Here is a 16,729-nt window from a genome sequence, read left to right as displayed (position 1 = left end):
AAATTGTAAAGTTACCTTTCAACTATATGTACATAAAATAACACTTGGGAAGGAGAGAGAAGAAGAAAATGGTTAGTATATGAAATAAACACATACATACATATATGAGCAAGTAGAAAAGATACAGAGCTACCACTGTTATCCTTTCTGTGACCTGTTGGGAGGCCGTCAGTGATACCTATGTCTTCCTCCTTCCACCACCCAGTCCGAATTTCCCCCCACCCTCCACCAGAAATTCAGCTGGTCAGGGTCTTTACCTACTGGAGTGACCAAAACTTTCACTCCCAGAGGGTATGAGTGTTCAGTCCTGCTTTTTTTTTTTTTTTTTTTTTTTGGTGTGTGTGGTTTTCCATTAACCTTTAATGATTGGCATGGAAGTACTAAAAGAGGCGCACCCAGATAACTTCCTGGGTTTCAAATATAGTGCTCCTTGTCTGCATTGTGTAGTTGAAACCCAAGTTCAAGTACCTCACCTAGAGTAACTTTTTTCTTTTGCCAGTTGGTCCAACAGCTTAACTCCAAAATGTCTGGCAGGTGTCTCACTCTCCAGTTCAGCTAAACCACTGTATCCACTGGTGGGAGCATTTCTCCCTTGGGGACGATGACTTCCCAACAGCAATACTCAACGTCTCTGGGGCAGGAAGAAACATTCTTCAAATGGATTATTGCGTTTAAGAGAGGACTCACTCTCACTTCCACCCCTTAATGGCCAGATCCATGTGCTCTGCCTATGGGATAGAGAACACCATACAGCAGTCTTGGATTCAAAGCATATGCTCTACCCCACAAAACAGAATCCCATTGTTTTGGGGTGTTGTCTCCCAACTGGCACCACCACTGAGTCTTCAGTAAGCCATTCTAACTTTCAATGGGGCCAACTGCTCCTTAGTGATGGGCTATGTGGTAAGACCAGTGGATTCCACAGGCATAAACCCTTTGCTGTATTTCTTTTGCTGTGAAATGAGCTCCTTGATGAGAAGAAATGCTATGCAGAATACCAAGATGATGGGTGGAGCATTTCATATGTACAAAGATAGCAGGGATGGCTGAAGTATTATGTTCAGGGAAGGCAAATCTATATTCAGAATAGATTTATATTCCAGTGAGGATAAATTTCTGCCACCTCTGTGAAGAGGTCCAATGAAATCAACCTGCCACCAGGTGGCTGGTTGGTCCCAATGGGGAGTGGTACCATATGAGGGGCATAGTGTTGGCCTCTCCTGTCAACAGATTAAGAACTCATCAATGGTGTTAGCCAGGTCAGCCTTGGGTAGGGAAAGTCCATGTTGCTGAGCCCATCATAGCCTCCATCTCTGCCACTGCGGCTGCCTTGTTTATGGCTCACTGAGCGAGCGCTGGAGTAAGAGGGGAAAGACTGATTTATACTCATTGAGTGCGCCATTTTGACCACCTGATTATTCGGAGTACTAATCTACTTTTTTCTTGGTCATACCAAAAGAGTTTTTTTTTCTTTATTACTGTTGTTTATTAATTAGCAAGTGGTTTTCAAGCATCTCTGTCTTCCTCTTTCTAATTCCCCACTTCCTTCTAAAAACACATTTCGCACGTGGCAGGTGTGGCTCAGTTGGTTGGAGGTTCCTAATCTTGTACACCAAAAAGGTTGGGTGTTTGATTCTGGTCAAGGCACATACCTAGGTTGTGGGTTTGACCCCCTGGTCCGGGTGTATGGGAGGCAACCAATGGATGTTTCTCTCTTAGGTTGATGTGTCTCTCTCTTTCCTTTCCCCTCTCTCTCGAATCAATAATCATTATTTTTTAAAAGATTTAAATACATTTCCAAGAGTCTTGTGGGGGGGAAGGTGGGTGGAGGAGGAAGCCAATATGTGGAGCTGTGGCCTTGTAGCTTACTGGGCTCCAAGTTTATTTTTAAACTGACTTAAGATTCTCTGAATAAATATATACATACATATTGGCCCCAAAATATGCACGAGAAGGTTCTGTCTCACCTTTTAAAAGTCCATTAGGTTCTCTTGAGAAAGCATGGGTGGGGGGGGAGGGGGTCAAACTTGTTCCTTAAAACCTCAATACTCCGAGCTTAACCAACCTCAGGAGTGGAAATGGTACTACTGGGGAATTTGTGCAAGAACAGGAGCCTGCCCTCTCTGTTACCACGGACTAGCAGCCATAGAACCCTTGGTTTTATTTCCTGTAAAATTGGGGTAAACTTACTGGGTGATCGAAAGAGTAAAGTTAATAATGTAGGTAAAAGTACTCTGAGAAACAACACTGCTGGTTTATTTGCACCGGGATGCGGAGCAGCTGGGATGCCCGCCCGTGGAAGCTATGTTTTTTGAAGACTTTATTTTTTAGAGAGAGGGAAAAGGAGACAGAAAAGGAGAGACACATGTCTCAGCTGCCCCTCCCACGCACCCCAGCGGGGGATCTGGCCCGCAACCCAGGCCTGCGCCCTGACCGGGAATCCCACAGGCGACCTTCCACTTTGTGCGTGGACGCTCTGCCGAAGGAGCCACGCGGGTCAGAGCGCAACTAGGTTATTAACCTGTTCTCCTAGCTCCTGAGCGCCTCTCAGGGGAGTCCAGGGCTCGTCTCCATGGCAACCGCGCAGCCATCCCGGGCCCCGCCCCCAGTCCGTCGGGAGGACCGGAAGCAGCCTCCAGCCTCGCGCCTCTCAGGCTTCGCCCGGCACCATGGGTCGTCCTTCCCGGCCCCGAGGTGAGAGCCGAGGCCTCTCCTCCGCAGCCAGGCCGCGGGGAGAAGCAGTCGCCACCCACTTGGTGGCAGCCCTCCCATTCCACCGCGCACCCCTTTATACCCTCGCCATCCCCCTCTCCCATCATGCTCCCAGCACTTCCCACGGCCCCCACCGGGTCCCTGTGTCTGTCTCCCTGCGGGTCACCGCACCTCCGCGCACCCCCCCCCCCTCCTGTCATACCCCGCGGCGCCCTCCCCTGGTGCCCGCGCGCCTCCTGCGGCCTCGCGGAGTTTGGCCCTTGCCCGGGAGGTGGTAGGGAGGCACTGTCTTGGGTCCTTAGGTAGCCAGCCCTTTTGGAGCCGGCCCACCGGAGGAGAGATTTGGAAGTGAGCGTCGGTCCTCTCCGCTGAGACCCCGGATCCTGGGCTCTGGGCGAAGCCTCCCTTCCAGGGCCCTCCTGCGGTGTTGGGGGGGTGGTGTAGTTTCCCCTTCTCCTGTGTAAATCTGAGCGCAGCTGTGGAGTCAGCACAGGTTTGGCGGCAGCTATCTCTCCTGCGACTTCCAGAGGCTGCTTTAGCTTAGGGGCCCTCAATGTAACACCCGAGAAGGCTCCAAACTCGGCCTCGACCTTTCCCGCCGCTCCAGTCTTCACCCCAGACTCTATTCCGGCCCAGGATCAGCTGGGTCTACTGCTCCTCTGCGCTGGGACTCCTGCCTCCGGCCTCTGGACCACGCTGTACAGTGAATGAATGTGGATGGCCTGGGTTCAGACCCCAGCCCTGCCCGTTGCCCACGTTACCTGAGCTTGCCCTGGTTTCTCATCTACAACTTGGGGATGAAAATATCCGTACAGGGCTTTTGTGAGGATTTAAATGACTTTATATTTTTCAAGGTGCTCAGAACAGTGCTTGGCTGCTATCGGTGTTAGCTGTTACTTGCAGCGTATCACATCACTGTATCAGTTGTATCGTATATTTGGTAACGTTAGTGTATCTCCTGCTAGAGTACAAGCCTTAAGAAAGCATAGGCTTTGCTCACGTCATCAATGTATCAGCAGTGCCTAGAACAGTGCTTGGTGAAGAGGGAAAAAAATGACAGGTTACATAAAGGAAAAAATAGGGGCCCCTATAAGATTATTTTAATTAGTCACTAGACACCTGTCATCATTGAACTGATGACACTGAAATGGTATTATGTAAAATGGTACTCTCTATGAGGTTATACTAAGAAAAGTATCTTCCCATCCCTGGGAACAAACTAATGATACTTGAAGAAGTCGTTGCTTTCTACATGATTATGTTGCTGGTGGCATTGTGAATTGACAGTCTCTTCTGTAATTTGTGTGTAATACCTGGCAAGACAGAATTGCCACTCTCTTTTGGCCTCAATAAGCAAGGCCTTGGGACATGCTTGAAGAAAATAATTTGAAAGTTATTTCAAATTATTGAAAATTAAGGAGAAAAATAGTATATTCATGAAAATGTGCCTCCCAGCATTATTTATAATAGTAAAAATTAGAAACATCTTAATACTCTACAGTAGAGATACAGCTAAGTAAATAATCTAGATGTTACAGATGGGAAGTAGATGTGAGTGTGAGAAAAATAGAAGTACATTACGATGGAGGGATTTGCAATTACTTTTTTTTAATGGTTTCTTTAATGTCAAAATAATACTGTTTTAAAAATTAGTAAACTTAAAAAAATTACAGAAGTACTTCTCTCGGACTATTTCTTAGAGCTCTTTACAGCAAGCTAGAAAAAATTAATTGGCTCTCTGAGCCTGCCCCAGAGTTATAGCTTTTCTCCTCTTCCCTATTTCTGCGTTCCAAGAGCTCCTATGCAATCCTGCCTGGTCTTACTGTGATATTTAGCCAGTCTTGGCATGATTTTCAGTATAAATTGGGAATTACTCATGAATATGAGTTAATGAATCTTAAGCTCTTTGATTCTCTCTTTTTTCTTTAAAGATTTTATTTATTTGTTTTTAGAGAGGGGACAGGCAGGAGAAAGAGAGGGAGAGAAACAGCAATGTGTGGTTGCCTCTCACATGCCCTCTACTGGGGACCTGGCCTGCAACCCAGGGGTGTGCCTTGACTGGGAATCAACCAGCAACTCTGGTTCGCAGGCCCTTACTCAATCCACTGAGCCACACCTACAGAAGGAAGTATTCTTTGAAAGCATGACTTACCCATATTTTGCCATGTATATTGCACGCTTTTTTGCCCAAATGTTTTAGGGAAAAATAAGGATGCACATTATACATGGGTATAATGATTACATTCCACAGGTATAACAGTCCCGTGTGTAATGTGAATAAAAACGACGTGGATGTGCATTATACACGGCAAAATACAGTGTGTTAAGATTAAGAGCAGTACTTTCTCTACAGTCTTGATTCTAGTTTTAGTTGTATTCTGAGAAACATTTGTCTTTGTCTTGTTTCTACGTGTTTCTTTAATTGTATTTAAGGATTATCTATGAGGAGAGCTTCACCTCCTTGAAAGTTAAAGCCTGGCAGTCCTAAGCTATTCGCAGTCCAAGTGTCTGAGTCAACATTCCCACCACAAACTTCAAAAGAGCCTGACAGCATTCTGGTAGTGAAGATGGAAGGAAAAGAGGAGTCCTGTAATCAGGAATCCATCCTCTGCTTGAGAAGCTGTTACAGCCGGGAGACCTTTCGCCTGCAGTTCAGGCAGTTTGGCTACCAGGAGTCTCCTGGGCCCCGGGAGGCTCTGAACAGGCTCCGGGAGCTTTGCCGCCTGTGGCTGAGGCCAGAGGTGTACACCAAGAAGCAGATCCTGGAGCTGCTGGTGCTGGAGCAGTTCCTGGCCATCCTGCCCGAGGACCTGCAGGCCTGGCTGCGAGAGCACCGACCGGAGAATGGAGAGGAAGCTGTGACTATGCTGGAGGAGCTGGAGAAAGAGCTTGATGGGCCAGCAGAGCAGGTAAGACATCTGTGGGGATGAGTGACCTGGATGTGTTGGGAGCTCTGGCGAATCATTGCGGGGAGAACTCTCAAACCATACTCGCATTCAACTGGCTGTGTAGCATGGTAAATGTACTCCCAGCTGTGCCAGAAAATAGAATGTGGCTCTGCTATTTTCCTCCCTTTTCCTGTGTCTCAAGATATTTTCTACATAGTTTCTTCAGTCTTACTTTATCCTGAAGTCCCAACCCAGTTTCTTTCTTCAACCTCAGATAACCTAACTGTTTCCAGGTTTGGGGACAAAATGAGGACATACTTGCAGAGAAAATGGCAGCGTGGGAAGTCACTCAGGAGTCACCAAGTGGCCCGCTCAAGCCTGCAAAGAAGCAGCTGCAGTGCACATCCCAGGAGCTTCCCCCCTCAAGACAAAACGGTGAGGGACAGGATTTAGTTCATGGCGTGGGGCAAAGGTGGACTCAGCCCGCCGCGCACATCTCAGCTGTTCTCTGCCAGAGGTCTCAAATGTCCGCTCCGGCCTCCTCTTTACTGTGGGAATTTCTACCACCATATGTCGTGCTGAAGAACATGCTCAGTGTTTTCTTCTTGTTTCTTTCCCGTAGATTCTATAAAATCTGCAGATTTTTAACATTCTTACCATCATCTCTGTCAGGATTTTCAAACATTTTTAAAGCAGCATGACCCTTTTCTCAAATGACATTTACGTGGAGTTCCATTATATAAAACAGATAAAAAGACAGCTACTCTGACTGAAGCAGGAACAAACAGTCTAGGCCCACGAGGGCTCCCACTTGGCCTTGTTCCGACCTCTTTTATTATCAGGAGGCCTGAAGTCCTTCTTGAGGGCCCCAAGGTTACAGCTAAAGACCATTAGTCTACATTATTTTCTGTGTAACTTTTTGCTCAGTTACTGGTGAGATCCAATATCAAAATTGCCATATTGCTGCTAAGATGACTTTGCTCCCTCACAGTGCTGTCAAGGTGTTTCCCTACTCCTTCCCATTCTAAACTGGCCTCTGTTGTCCTTTGTGTTATTTTTACAGAAGTGTTCCAAAATGGCTGGCACAGCAACCTGCTGTTCCATTGCAGATACCAGAGAAATAAGTGCTGTGGGGGGCAGGAACAAGGCACGAAGAGGGGACGAATGGAGTGGGCCAGGGCTTTATTAAATACAGTGGTGGGAAAGGCCCCTCTGATGAGGTGCCATTAGAGCAGAGACCCTCCTAGGTGATCACCCTTGATCAAATGGGAGCCAGAGATGAAGAGGGAAACCCTACCTGTGGGGGGACTCTCCTCTCCCCTACCACTGCACCTGTATTCCAGGGCAGGCTGATTTGCTAGCAAGGTTAGTTTTTTCAAGGGAATTTTGATAAGAAACTACAGGAAAAAAAAATACATAAAAATTTAGAGAGGTGTTTAGAAAAGATTTCTCACTCTTATTTGAAAAATACCTACTCCCAAGAGACCTGTACTTAGCACTTAGCACCTCCAGTCTAGCAATTGCCTTGGCTTAATTAGGAGAAAAGTGGCAAAAGTGGGAGTCTTTCCACACTCCATCAGGATGGCGTGGGAAGCCACCCCGGCCTCAGCAGCTGTGTGTGGCGATGACTAAAGAAGCGATCCGCCGCAAAGACAGGTACTGGGCTCCTGTTGTTGGCACGAACCAGGTTCTACCTGTGACTAGAAATTTGAAACCAAATTACAGATAGATGCAGTTCTATTTGCATGAATTTTATTTCAAATTTCTTTGCAAATAGATGCATAGAAATTGAAACCAAAAGCAGAAGGCCCAGGATCTTTTAATTCAAGGCAGAGAAAACCAGAATCATGACAGGCTACTAGAACCATCTCTTAAGGCTGCCGCATGATTTCTGTGGTGCAGAGTCAAATCAGAGCCTCTGAAGGTGACCGTGGTCTCCACGCTGTCAAATGCTAACTGTTGCCAGGATTTTGATAGTAGTGCGTAGAAATTGAGGTCTCTTTGGAATGAGTTCCTTACAATTAATAAGATAGATGATTTCTATGTAAACCAGCAACAATGCCATTCGACTAGAAGTATAAAATACATAGAAGAGTAGAGGGTTTTTGTGGATGGGTACTCTGTGCTTCCCTTGATTACTTGAGGTGTTATCCTAGTCTGTATTCTCCCACCACACTTTCTTTTTTTTTTTTTTTTTTTGCCTCACTTGTATTTTCTGACTTTTTTTCCATATTCCTCTTGACCCCTTGGCTTTCTTCATCTCCTTCCTTTGCTTAATTATTGATTCATTTATCATTATTAAATTTGTTTTGTTGATTGACACTCTTGTTTATTACTCCCTACTGCCACATTTGAGTCCTCGCTTTCAGTTGCTCCTGTTTCTCCAATAATTCCTCCTCACTGAAGCTCTTTCTTTTCGTCCAGACTTTCCTCCGCCTCTGACATGTCTTTTTACCCTGACTCACCGTTCTACCTTCTACAGAGCTTTCCTTATTTCTACCCGACTGCCTCCTCAGACTGTACATTTTTCTCTCCCGCTAGACTTCAGTGTTTTCTGCGTTACCCTCTCCATCCTCCACATTGTGACGCTCTTTTACAGACTTGCTAGCTAATAAATGATCCATGTGCATTTCGTGTGGATCATTCTATTTTCCTTTCTTTCCTTCTGAACAGAAAACTAGTGACATTTGCTTTTCTGGGTATTATTTCAGATAAAGACATTGGAACTGTAAATGTGAAATCAGCTTCAAAGCAAAAGACTTCTTCAGGCATAGAACTGCATTACGACGTTTCTAACGCCGTTCATATGAACGCTTCCCGGAGTTTCACCTCTAGAGGAACCGCCGAACAAAGCGGCATGTTTGAAAGAAGACATAGAAATCCTTCCCGAAAAAAACAACACAGGTGTGATGAATGTGGCAGAACCTTCAGTCAGAGCTCAGCCCTCATGCTCCATCAGAGAATCCACAGCGGAGAGAAACCGTATGCGTGTGACGTGTGCGCGAAGGCTTTCAGCCGAAGTGCGGTCCTGATCCAGCACCGAAGAGTCCACACCGGGGAGAAGCCTTACAAGTGTCATGACTGCGGGAAGGCCTTCAGTCAGAGCTCCAATCTGTTCAGACACAGAAAAAGCCACGCTAGAGGAGGAAGGCCCATCAGTGTTGTGAGGGAATGGAAGCATTCACTCAGAACCTGTTCAACAGGAGGAGAAGACGGAAGGCACAAACAACGTCCTCGTGTAGATCAGTGGTTCTGAGGAGCACCGGTTTTCTTTCGAAGGCCATGAAAGCCACAGGAGGGAATAGAGGCTATCTTCTGTCAGCATTGTTTGCTTTTCTGCTTATCCATACGTGTCAATTCAGATGGTTAAGATTCTAGAGCTTCACTGAGATTTCCATCCCTAGGGTAGCTCTTGAAAAGAAATTCTCAGACATTTCCTACTATTCCGACTCTTAGCACAAATGATAAAATAGTACAGTTGACCCTTGAACAGCACTGGTTTGAACTGCACAGTTCTACTTACATGGGGATTTTTTAAAGTAAAATACAGTTGGCCCTCTGTATCCCTGGGTTTCTACCGCCCACAGACTGAAAACAGTATTTTTGATCTGTGGTTGGGAGTCTGTGGGTGCAGAGGGCCAACTTCGTGCATTGTCCTGCCCCATTTTATATAAGGGACTTGAACACCTGCAGAGTTGGGAATGGGGGAGGGGAGGTAGGGGACCCCGGAAGCAATCCTCTGCAGAGACTGAGGGACCACTGTGTATTTCTTTTTAAACAAGTGCATTTCTCCTGTTGAGAAGGAAGGTGAGTTACTCAGTATAAAAATAGACATTCTCTTCCATTTCATACCATTGAGCTTTGGAGTTCTCAGACCAAAGATGAAAGCACTTCAAAAAAAATTTTCCCATTTTGTTTTCTGTTACCAGATTCAGAATATGAGAATAGGGTGGAAGAGACCCAAAAGAGTATGTACCTCAAGATCTAGGCTGAAATGTTCAGGATCATTGTCAGGAGGTAGGTGAGTAAGGGCGCCTACTCTCTATGAAAACTCACAAGAGCCTACACATTACCGATAAGACTAAGAGATTTCCTGTGCAGGGAAAAAAAAAATCTCCTTTACAATGTAATTTGGAAATAACTCAGTAAAAACATTAAGATGATTCGACATGTCTTCAGGGAGTGGCTTAAGCATAAGGAATGTTCTGGTAATACATTGGGTTGTCTATGAGTGCTCATGTAAGGTTGGTGATCACTGTAACATAAAGGAAAAAGGGAGATGAAGAAAAGACTGTCCAAAGGAGACCGAGGTAATGCGAACGTTGGCAAGTGCGGTGTGTAACAGAGAAGTGTCCCACGACTCACCTGGGAAAGGAAACCCTGAACAGCTGATGACTGTCCTCCAGGGTGCTTCCCGGCCCTCCTTCAGCATCAATTCGCTGTGAACACGTTTCAGGCACCACAAGTCTTTTCAGGTTTTGTGCATTCTTAGTAAGATGAGTTTCTGGGCAAGCTGTCACAAAGCAAGACCCTGGATTTCGGTGTTCTTGTACTAATGAAAACACTAAAGTAAATTTTGAGTTCACCAAAGTTTTATCCATATTCAATCCAATCCCCTGTTTAAATATAAAATGACTTATTTTTATGTTATTAAAATTATTCTGACAGTATACAACATAATTTTCCCTTCTCTAGGCGTTCTTGGTAAGACTATGTATTACAAGAATATGTGTTATTGTGTTTCCCGTGGTGCCACAGTTACCCAACATGGAGGCAAACAAAAAGCGTTTGGAATGAGAAGAGAAGACGGGGCTCATAGTGAACTTCATCTAAGCGGTTTTCTCATGAAATATAAACATTTCATTATCAGAAAACCTAACTTTATCTAGTGTTTAGATTAACTACAGAAACAAATGTGGGGTGACTGTGCTTTGCTTAGTTACTATATTAATAAATATAAGATTAGTAAGGGGAGAAATAAATGTAAATTTTAACTGTAGAATTTTTCTGATAGTGGTTGTATTTTATAGTTCTAGGGAATATGAATATATATTGGGGTTTGTATATGTTCCATTATTCAAATGTAGGGAGTCTGCCTTGGCTGGTGTAGCTCAGTGGATTGAGCATGGGACTGCCAACCAAAGTGTTGCCGGTTCGATTCCCAGTCAGGGCACATGCCTGGGTTGCAGGCCAGGTCCCCAGAAGGGAGTGCATGAGAGGCAACCACACACTGCTATTTCTCTCCCTCTCTTTCTCCTTCCCTTCTCCTCTCTAAAAATAAATAAATAAAATCTTTTTAAAAAATGTAGGGAGTCTATTTGGTGCTTGTTCTCTAAGTAAAGAGAGGAATAAGCCATCTGTTACAGCAGCAAATGCCTGAGATGTGTATATTGTGAATTACTGGTCGGCTGTGGCAAGAGTTTCTGCGGCACTGTGTGAATAAAATGGCAATCCAAATCAAGTGTATCTGAGGGGAGTGTCTGTGTTCCCTTGTTGCTGCCATAAACTACAAAGTTGCATTCTCTACACTGTGGATAATCTGAACTCCTCCACCAGAAAGTGAGGTGAATCATATTATTTAAGTACATGATGAATGTATTTTTTAAAGATTTTATTTACTTATTTTTAGAGAGAGGGGAAAGGAGGGAGAAAGCGGGAGAGAAACATCAATGTGTGGTTGCCTCTTGTGTGTCCCCCACTGGGGACCTGGCCAGCAACCCAGGCATGTGCCCTGACTGGGAATCGAACTGGTGACCCTTTTTTTGCAGGCTGGTGCTCAATCCCCTGAGCCATCTCACACCAGGGCACATGATGAATCTTTAAATGGTGTTGCTGTGTACTTGAAGTTATCTTGCACTTACAGAGGTCCCTAATGAGTAGAAGACGGTATATCTAAATGGAGAATTACTATGACCTGCGCTAACCTTGGTAAAAATTAGCATGGTAATATCACATTAACATGATAATAGTACCACATTAGATTGATTTTTTTCCACAGATAGTAAGAAGTCCGAAGTGAAATTGGTATTTTTTTAAATGAATTTCACTTCATCTGGGCCTTCGATATTATATCTATAATCCGTTGTTCCTTTCTTCACTGCCATTCTTTTTGCAAACATGTCCATCACTGTCCTTAAATTAAGCCTTCCTGCAGCAGGAATACTTTGGGAAGCAAAATCCACTTTTTGTGGCTTAAGCAAATAAGACTTTGCTACCAGAAGTCTAGAGGGTGAGTTGCTACTGACTGTCAGTCAGCAGCTGGACGGTAACTGGTCTGGCTGGTGCTGTTCTTTGGCCTTTGCCTTGTGCTCACTTTCTCAGATGTGCGAGAAAGCCATCCCGGCTCCAGGAGCGGCAGCTGGGGTCACGACAGGAGGAGAGTGGGAAAGGGGCATGGACGTGGCTGTCTACTTTACCAGGAAAAGTAAAAGCTTTCCAAGAAAGCCCAGCAAAATTTTGCTTACATTTTCTTGCTGTATGTCTGGTAAAGTAAGTGTTTCTAACCTGTAGGGGGAAAGCAGCAGGTTAGTGTGGGTTGGGAACAATGTTGGATCAATCAACAGTGTTGCCATACTCCTTCCTCTGGCCACCTTCTTCATCGTGGGCAGATGAGTATGATTTTACCTCCTGCATCACAGGGAAAAAAAGATTACAACTCTTACAACCTCCTACCACCAAATTTCTCCCCTCCCTCATTTCAGAATGAAAGAGGGCTCTCTTCCTTGCTGATCGGGCCTCCAGGCAATACTATGATGGTAGCACAGCAATGGCAGAGGTTACAGGGAAAGCTCCTTCTACTTGGAGGGGAACCCTTTGCTCTGATTATAGGAGCTTTGGTCCCAAGAGCGTGGGGCCAGTCCCCATTGCTTTTATTCTCTCTGTCATCCACTGTTTGGACCAGGATGCAGACATAGTTGAGGGAAGGAAACAACAGAGTAGGGAAACCAAAACTCCAGCTTTCTAACTGGATGACTAGTAATGGAGGCCTCAGGAAGCCACAAAGTGTTGGATTTATTGCATAGAGGAGAGAGACCAAGTGTGATCCCCAAGAGTAGTGTATGAACAACTCTGCTCACCTCCAAACTGCACATGTGTGGATCTGACCCTAAACAGCAGACAGCAGGCATAGAGAACTGAGCTAGAGCAGACTATCACCCAGAATCCAGACTGGCCACTGGGTAGCAGACACAAAGGACAGATCCAAATTGCACTGGAAGTGTTTGAAAACAGAACTGCCTTTGGAACTGCAGCCCACACAATGCAAATCAGAACTTGTGGCCTGACCCTAACTAGGGCCATTGCCTGCTAGAACAAACAAGTCAACTTTCTCCGTAGGGTTTAGATGGTACCCAGAATCTGAGAACATAATCAAAATGTGCAGGATACAGTGCAAAATTCCTAGGCATAGGAAGAACCCGGAATATCTCAATTTGCAAGGAAAAATTAAATCAAATTATGCCAATGCCTAGGTAACAAAGATGTTAAGAATATCAGAAAAATACTTTAAAGATTTTATTAATTTATCCCATTTTAATTTATCCCTTATTTCTGTATCTCGTCTTATAAGGACACTAGTCCCATTGTAAGGGCCCCACCGGCACGGCTTTGTCTAAACATAATTCCCGAAAGGCCCATCTTCAAACACCAACACGGTGGGGGTCAGGGCTTCAACATGTGAACTTGGGGGAACAGGCACAAACATACAGTCCACAACACCATGTGACCCAGCAATCCTAATTCTAGATGCTCTAGAGAAATGAAAACTTGTGTTCATGCAAAGCCCTGTCCATAAATATCCAAATAGCTCTATTCATACTTGTGCAAATCCAGAAATACCCTGAAAGGCTTTTGGTGGTTAAATGGATAAACAAACTGGCGCTTACATGAAATATTACTCAGCAATAAAGTGAACTGAGATATGCAACAATACAGATGAATCCTAAAGTCATGCTGAATGAAAAGTTAAAGGCATTATGCTGAACGCAAGGTATGTAAAAGCTTGCACACTATGATTTCATTTATATTGTTTTATGGAAAAGTCAAACTACTCTGATGGATAATAATTCAGTGGTTGCCACTAGTTGGGTATGTGGGAAAGCTGTGAGTGCATTGGAGGGAGTTTTACAGGATGATGGAACTATTCTGTATCATGATTTTGGTGGTAGTTTCTCAAGTCCACACATACGTTAAAACTCACAGAGTATATGCCCCAAAGGGTGATATTACTATATATTAATTTTTTAAAGGAGCAGAACTCCATGAAATAGAGAACAAATAATTGAGCAAATAAAGCCAAAAGTAGATTCTCTGAGAGATTGATAATATTTATAAACTTTAAGCAAAATTGATTTTAAAAACCCCAAAACAAACAAATTACCAATTTCAGCAATGAAAGAGGGGTCATCACTACTGGTCCTGTAGACATTAAAAGGATGTTAAGGAAATATTATGAGTAACTTTATGCCAATAAATTTGACAACATACATGAATTAGATACATTTCTTTTTTTAATATATTTCATTGATTATGCTATTACAGTTGTCCCATTTCCCCCCCTTCACTCCACTCGATACTACACACCCCCTCACTCCCACATTCCCCACCTATAGTTCATGTCCATGGGTCATACGTATAAGTTCTTTGGCTTCTACATTTCCTATACTATTCTTACCCTCCTCCTGTCTATTTTCTACCTACCATTTATGCTACTTATTCTCTGTACCTTTCCCTCTTCTCTCCCCCTCTCACTCCCCAGTTCATAACCCTTCATGTGATCTCCATTTCTGTGGTTCTGTTCCTGTTCTAGTTGTTTGCTTAGTTTGCTTTTGTTTTTGTTTTAGGTGTGGTTGTTAATGACTGTGAGTTTGCTGTCATTTTTACTGTTCATATTTTTTATCTTCTTTTTCTTAGATAAATCCCTTTAACATTTCATATAATAAGGGCTTGGTGATGATGAACTCCTTGAACTTGACCTTATCTGAGAAGCACTTCATCTGCCCTTCCATTCTAAATGAAAGCTTTGCTGGATAGAGCAATCTTGGATGGAGGTCCTTGCCTTTCATGACTTTAAATACTTCTTTCCAGCCCATTCTTGCCTGTAAGGTTTCTTTTGAGAAATCAGCTGACAGTCTTATGGGAACTCCTTTGTAGGTAACTGTGTCCTTTTCTCTTGCTGTTTCTAAGATTCTCTCCTTCTGCTTAATCTTGGCTAATGTAATTATGATGTACCTTGGTGTGTTCCTCCTTGGGTCCAGCTTCTTTGGGACTCTCTGAGCTTCCTGGACTTCCTGGAAGTCTATTTCCTTTGCCAGATTAGGGAAGTTCTCCTTTATTATTTGTTCAAATAAGTTTTCAATTTGTTCTTCTTTCTCTTCTCCTTCTGGTACCCCTATAATTCGGATGTTGGAATGTTTAAAGATGTCCTGGAGGTTCCTAAACCTCTCCTCATTTTTTTGAACTCTTGTTTCTTCATTCTTTTCTGGTTGGATGTTTCTTTCTTCCTTCTGATCCACACCGTTGATTTGAGTCCCAGTTTCCTTCGCATCACTATTGGTTCCCTGTACATTTTCCTTTGTTTCTTTTAGCATAGGCTTCATTTTTTCATCCGATTTTTGAACAGATTCAACCAATTCTGTGAGCATGTTGATAACCAGTGTTTTGAACTGTGCATCCAATAGGTTGGCTATCTCTTCCTCGCTTAGTTGTATTTTTTCTGGAGCTTTGATCTGTTCTTTCATTTGGGCCTTTTTTTTTTTTTTTTTTTTTTTTTGTCTTGGCATGCCTGTTACATAAAGGGGCAGAGCCTTAGGTGTTCACCTGGGCGGGGTAATGCTGGTCGCTGCACTGTGACGATGTACGTGGGGGAGGGATCCCATAGGAAGCAATTGCGCTGTTCCACTCTCTGCCAGATTTCAGTCACTTCCCCCACTACCCACAATCACATTGGGCCCCTCTGGTGCTGATTCCTGAGTGGGTGGGCTTGTGCACGCTCTAGGCCCCTGTAGGTCTCTCCAACAAACTCTCCTGTGAGGCTGGGAGTTTCTCCAACTGTCGCCTCAACCGCCATGGGTGTTTTCAGTCAGTGGTTTGAAGCTTTATTTCCCCGCGCTGGAACTCTGGGTTGTGTGGTCCATCACCAAGTCCACCAGCTGCTGCCTCGCAGGCCAGCTGCAGCTTTGCCCACTGTGCGACACAATCTGCCACCTCGCTGGGTCCGCCAGCCGCCGCCTTGCTGTGAGTCCTCTCTGCCCGGCTGCCCAGCTCCACCCCTCCTACAGGTCTGGATGAATGTTTCTTCTGTATCTACTTGGTTGGTGAACTTCCATACAGTTCAGTTTTCTGTCAGTTCTGGTTGTTTTTTGTTTTTAAGTTGTTGTTGTCCTTTTGGTTGTGCGAGGAGGCATAGTGTGTCTACCTACGCCTCCATCTTGGCCGGAAGTCCAGATATATTTCTTTAAAAAATATTTTAAAATGATTTTAGAGAGCAGAAGGGGAGTAAGAACAGAGAAAGGGAAACATTGATTTGTTGCTCCACCTATTTATGCAATCATTGATTGATTCTAATATGTGCCCTGAGCAGGGATTGAACCTACCACCTTGGCATATTGGAACATTGCTCTAACCAGCTGAGATACCCAACCAGGGAAAATTAGATACATTTCTTGAAAGACAAAACTACTTCCTCTTACATCTCATTGACCAGAATGGAATAATATGGCCATTCCTAGTTGCCACGGAGGCAAAGTGAGTACCTGGCAAGGGAAACAATGGTCATAGATGGCTCGGCTCAATCACAATGTACTGCCTGTGGCTGGGCAGAGTGTTGCCTGCCTCCCACTCCCAAATCAAAAACATTGGGGGTGTATTAGAAGTAAGGGGAGGGCTTTGTAATAGAAAGCTAATAATGTCTGCCTCAGGTTTTCAGTCACTTGCAAACAAAAGATTCCTGGCACTGTACTTATCAGCTACAATAAAATGGAATCTTTAACCAGTGTCCTTAAAGTTCCTGGAGGGAAAAACTTTTGAGCTGAGGAGTGGGACTGAGAACTCCCAAATAATTGTTAGAGAAAAGCCTAGAAAAGATTATTCTTGGGTGAAACTGATAACACCATATCTGAAGTTCTGTGCTT

At 44.2% G+C, this 16,729-nt stretch overlaps 1 protein-coding gene across 1 annotated transcript; it reads left to right on the top strand.

Annotated features, from left to right (window-relative positions):
- Nucleotides 1-2,603: 2,603 nt before the first annotated feature.
- Nucleotides 2,604-11,215, top strand: ZNF396 (zinc finger protein 396). The gene is made up of 4 exons (XM_045187761.2): nucleotides 2,604-2,694; nucleotides 5,146-5,621; nucleotides 5,894-6,035; nucleotides 8,312-11,215. The coding sequence occupies exons 2-4, from the start codon at nucleotides 5,280-5,282 to the stop codon at nucleotides 8,854-8,856; spliced, it is 1,029 nt and encodes a 342-aa protein (XP_045043696.2). The 5' UTR covers nucleotides 2,604-2,694; nucleotides 5,146-5,279; the 3' UTR covers nucleotides 8,857-11,215.
- The last annotated feature ends 5,514 nt before the right edge of the window (nucleotides 11,216-16,729 follow it).

Source organism: Desmodus rotundus, chromosome 10 (assembly GCF_022682495.2).
Source record: "Desmodus rotundus isolate HL8 chromosome 10, HLdesRot8A.1, whole genome shotgun sequence".
NCBI classification, from domain to species: Eukaryota; Metazoa; Chordata; class Mammalia; order Chiroptera; family Phyllostomidae; genus Desmodus; species Desmodus rotundus.
This window is presented reverse-complemented; position numbering and strand designations above follow the sequence as displayed.

Excerpts from the sequence above, each read along its gene's own strand:
- ZNF396 (XM_045187761.2), top strand. The coding sequence starts at position 5,280 with ATGGAAGGAAAAGAGGAGTCCTGTAATCAGGAATCCATCCTCTGCTTG. Across the intron at positions 5,622-5,893 it reads TTGATGGGCCAGCAGAGCAG|GTTTGGGGACAAAATGAGGA; the intron begins GTAAGACATCTG and ends AACTGTTTCCAG. Across the intron at positions 6,036-8,311 it reads TCCCCCCTCAAGACAAAACG|ATAAAGACATTGGAACTGTA; the intron begins GTGAGGGACAGG and ends GTATTATTTCAG.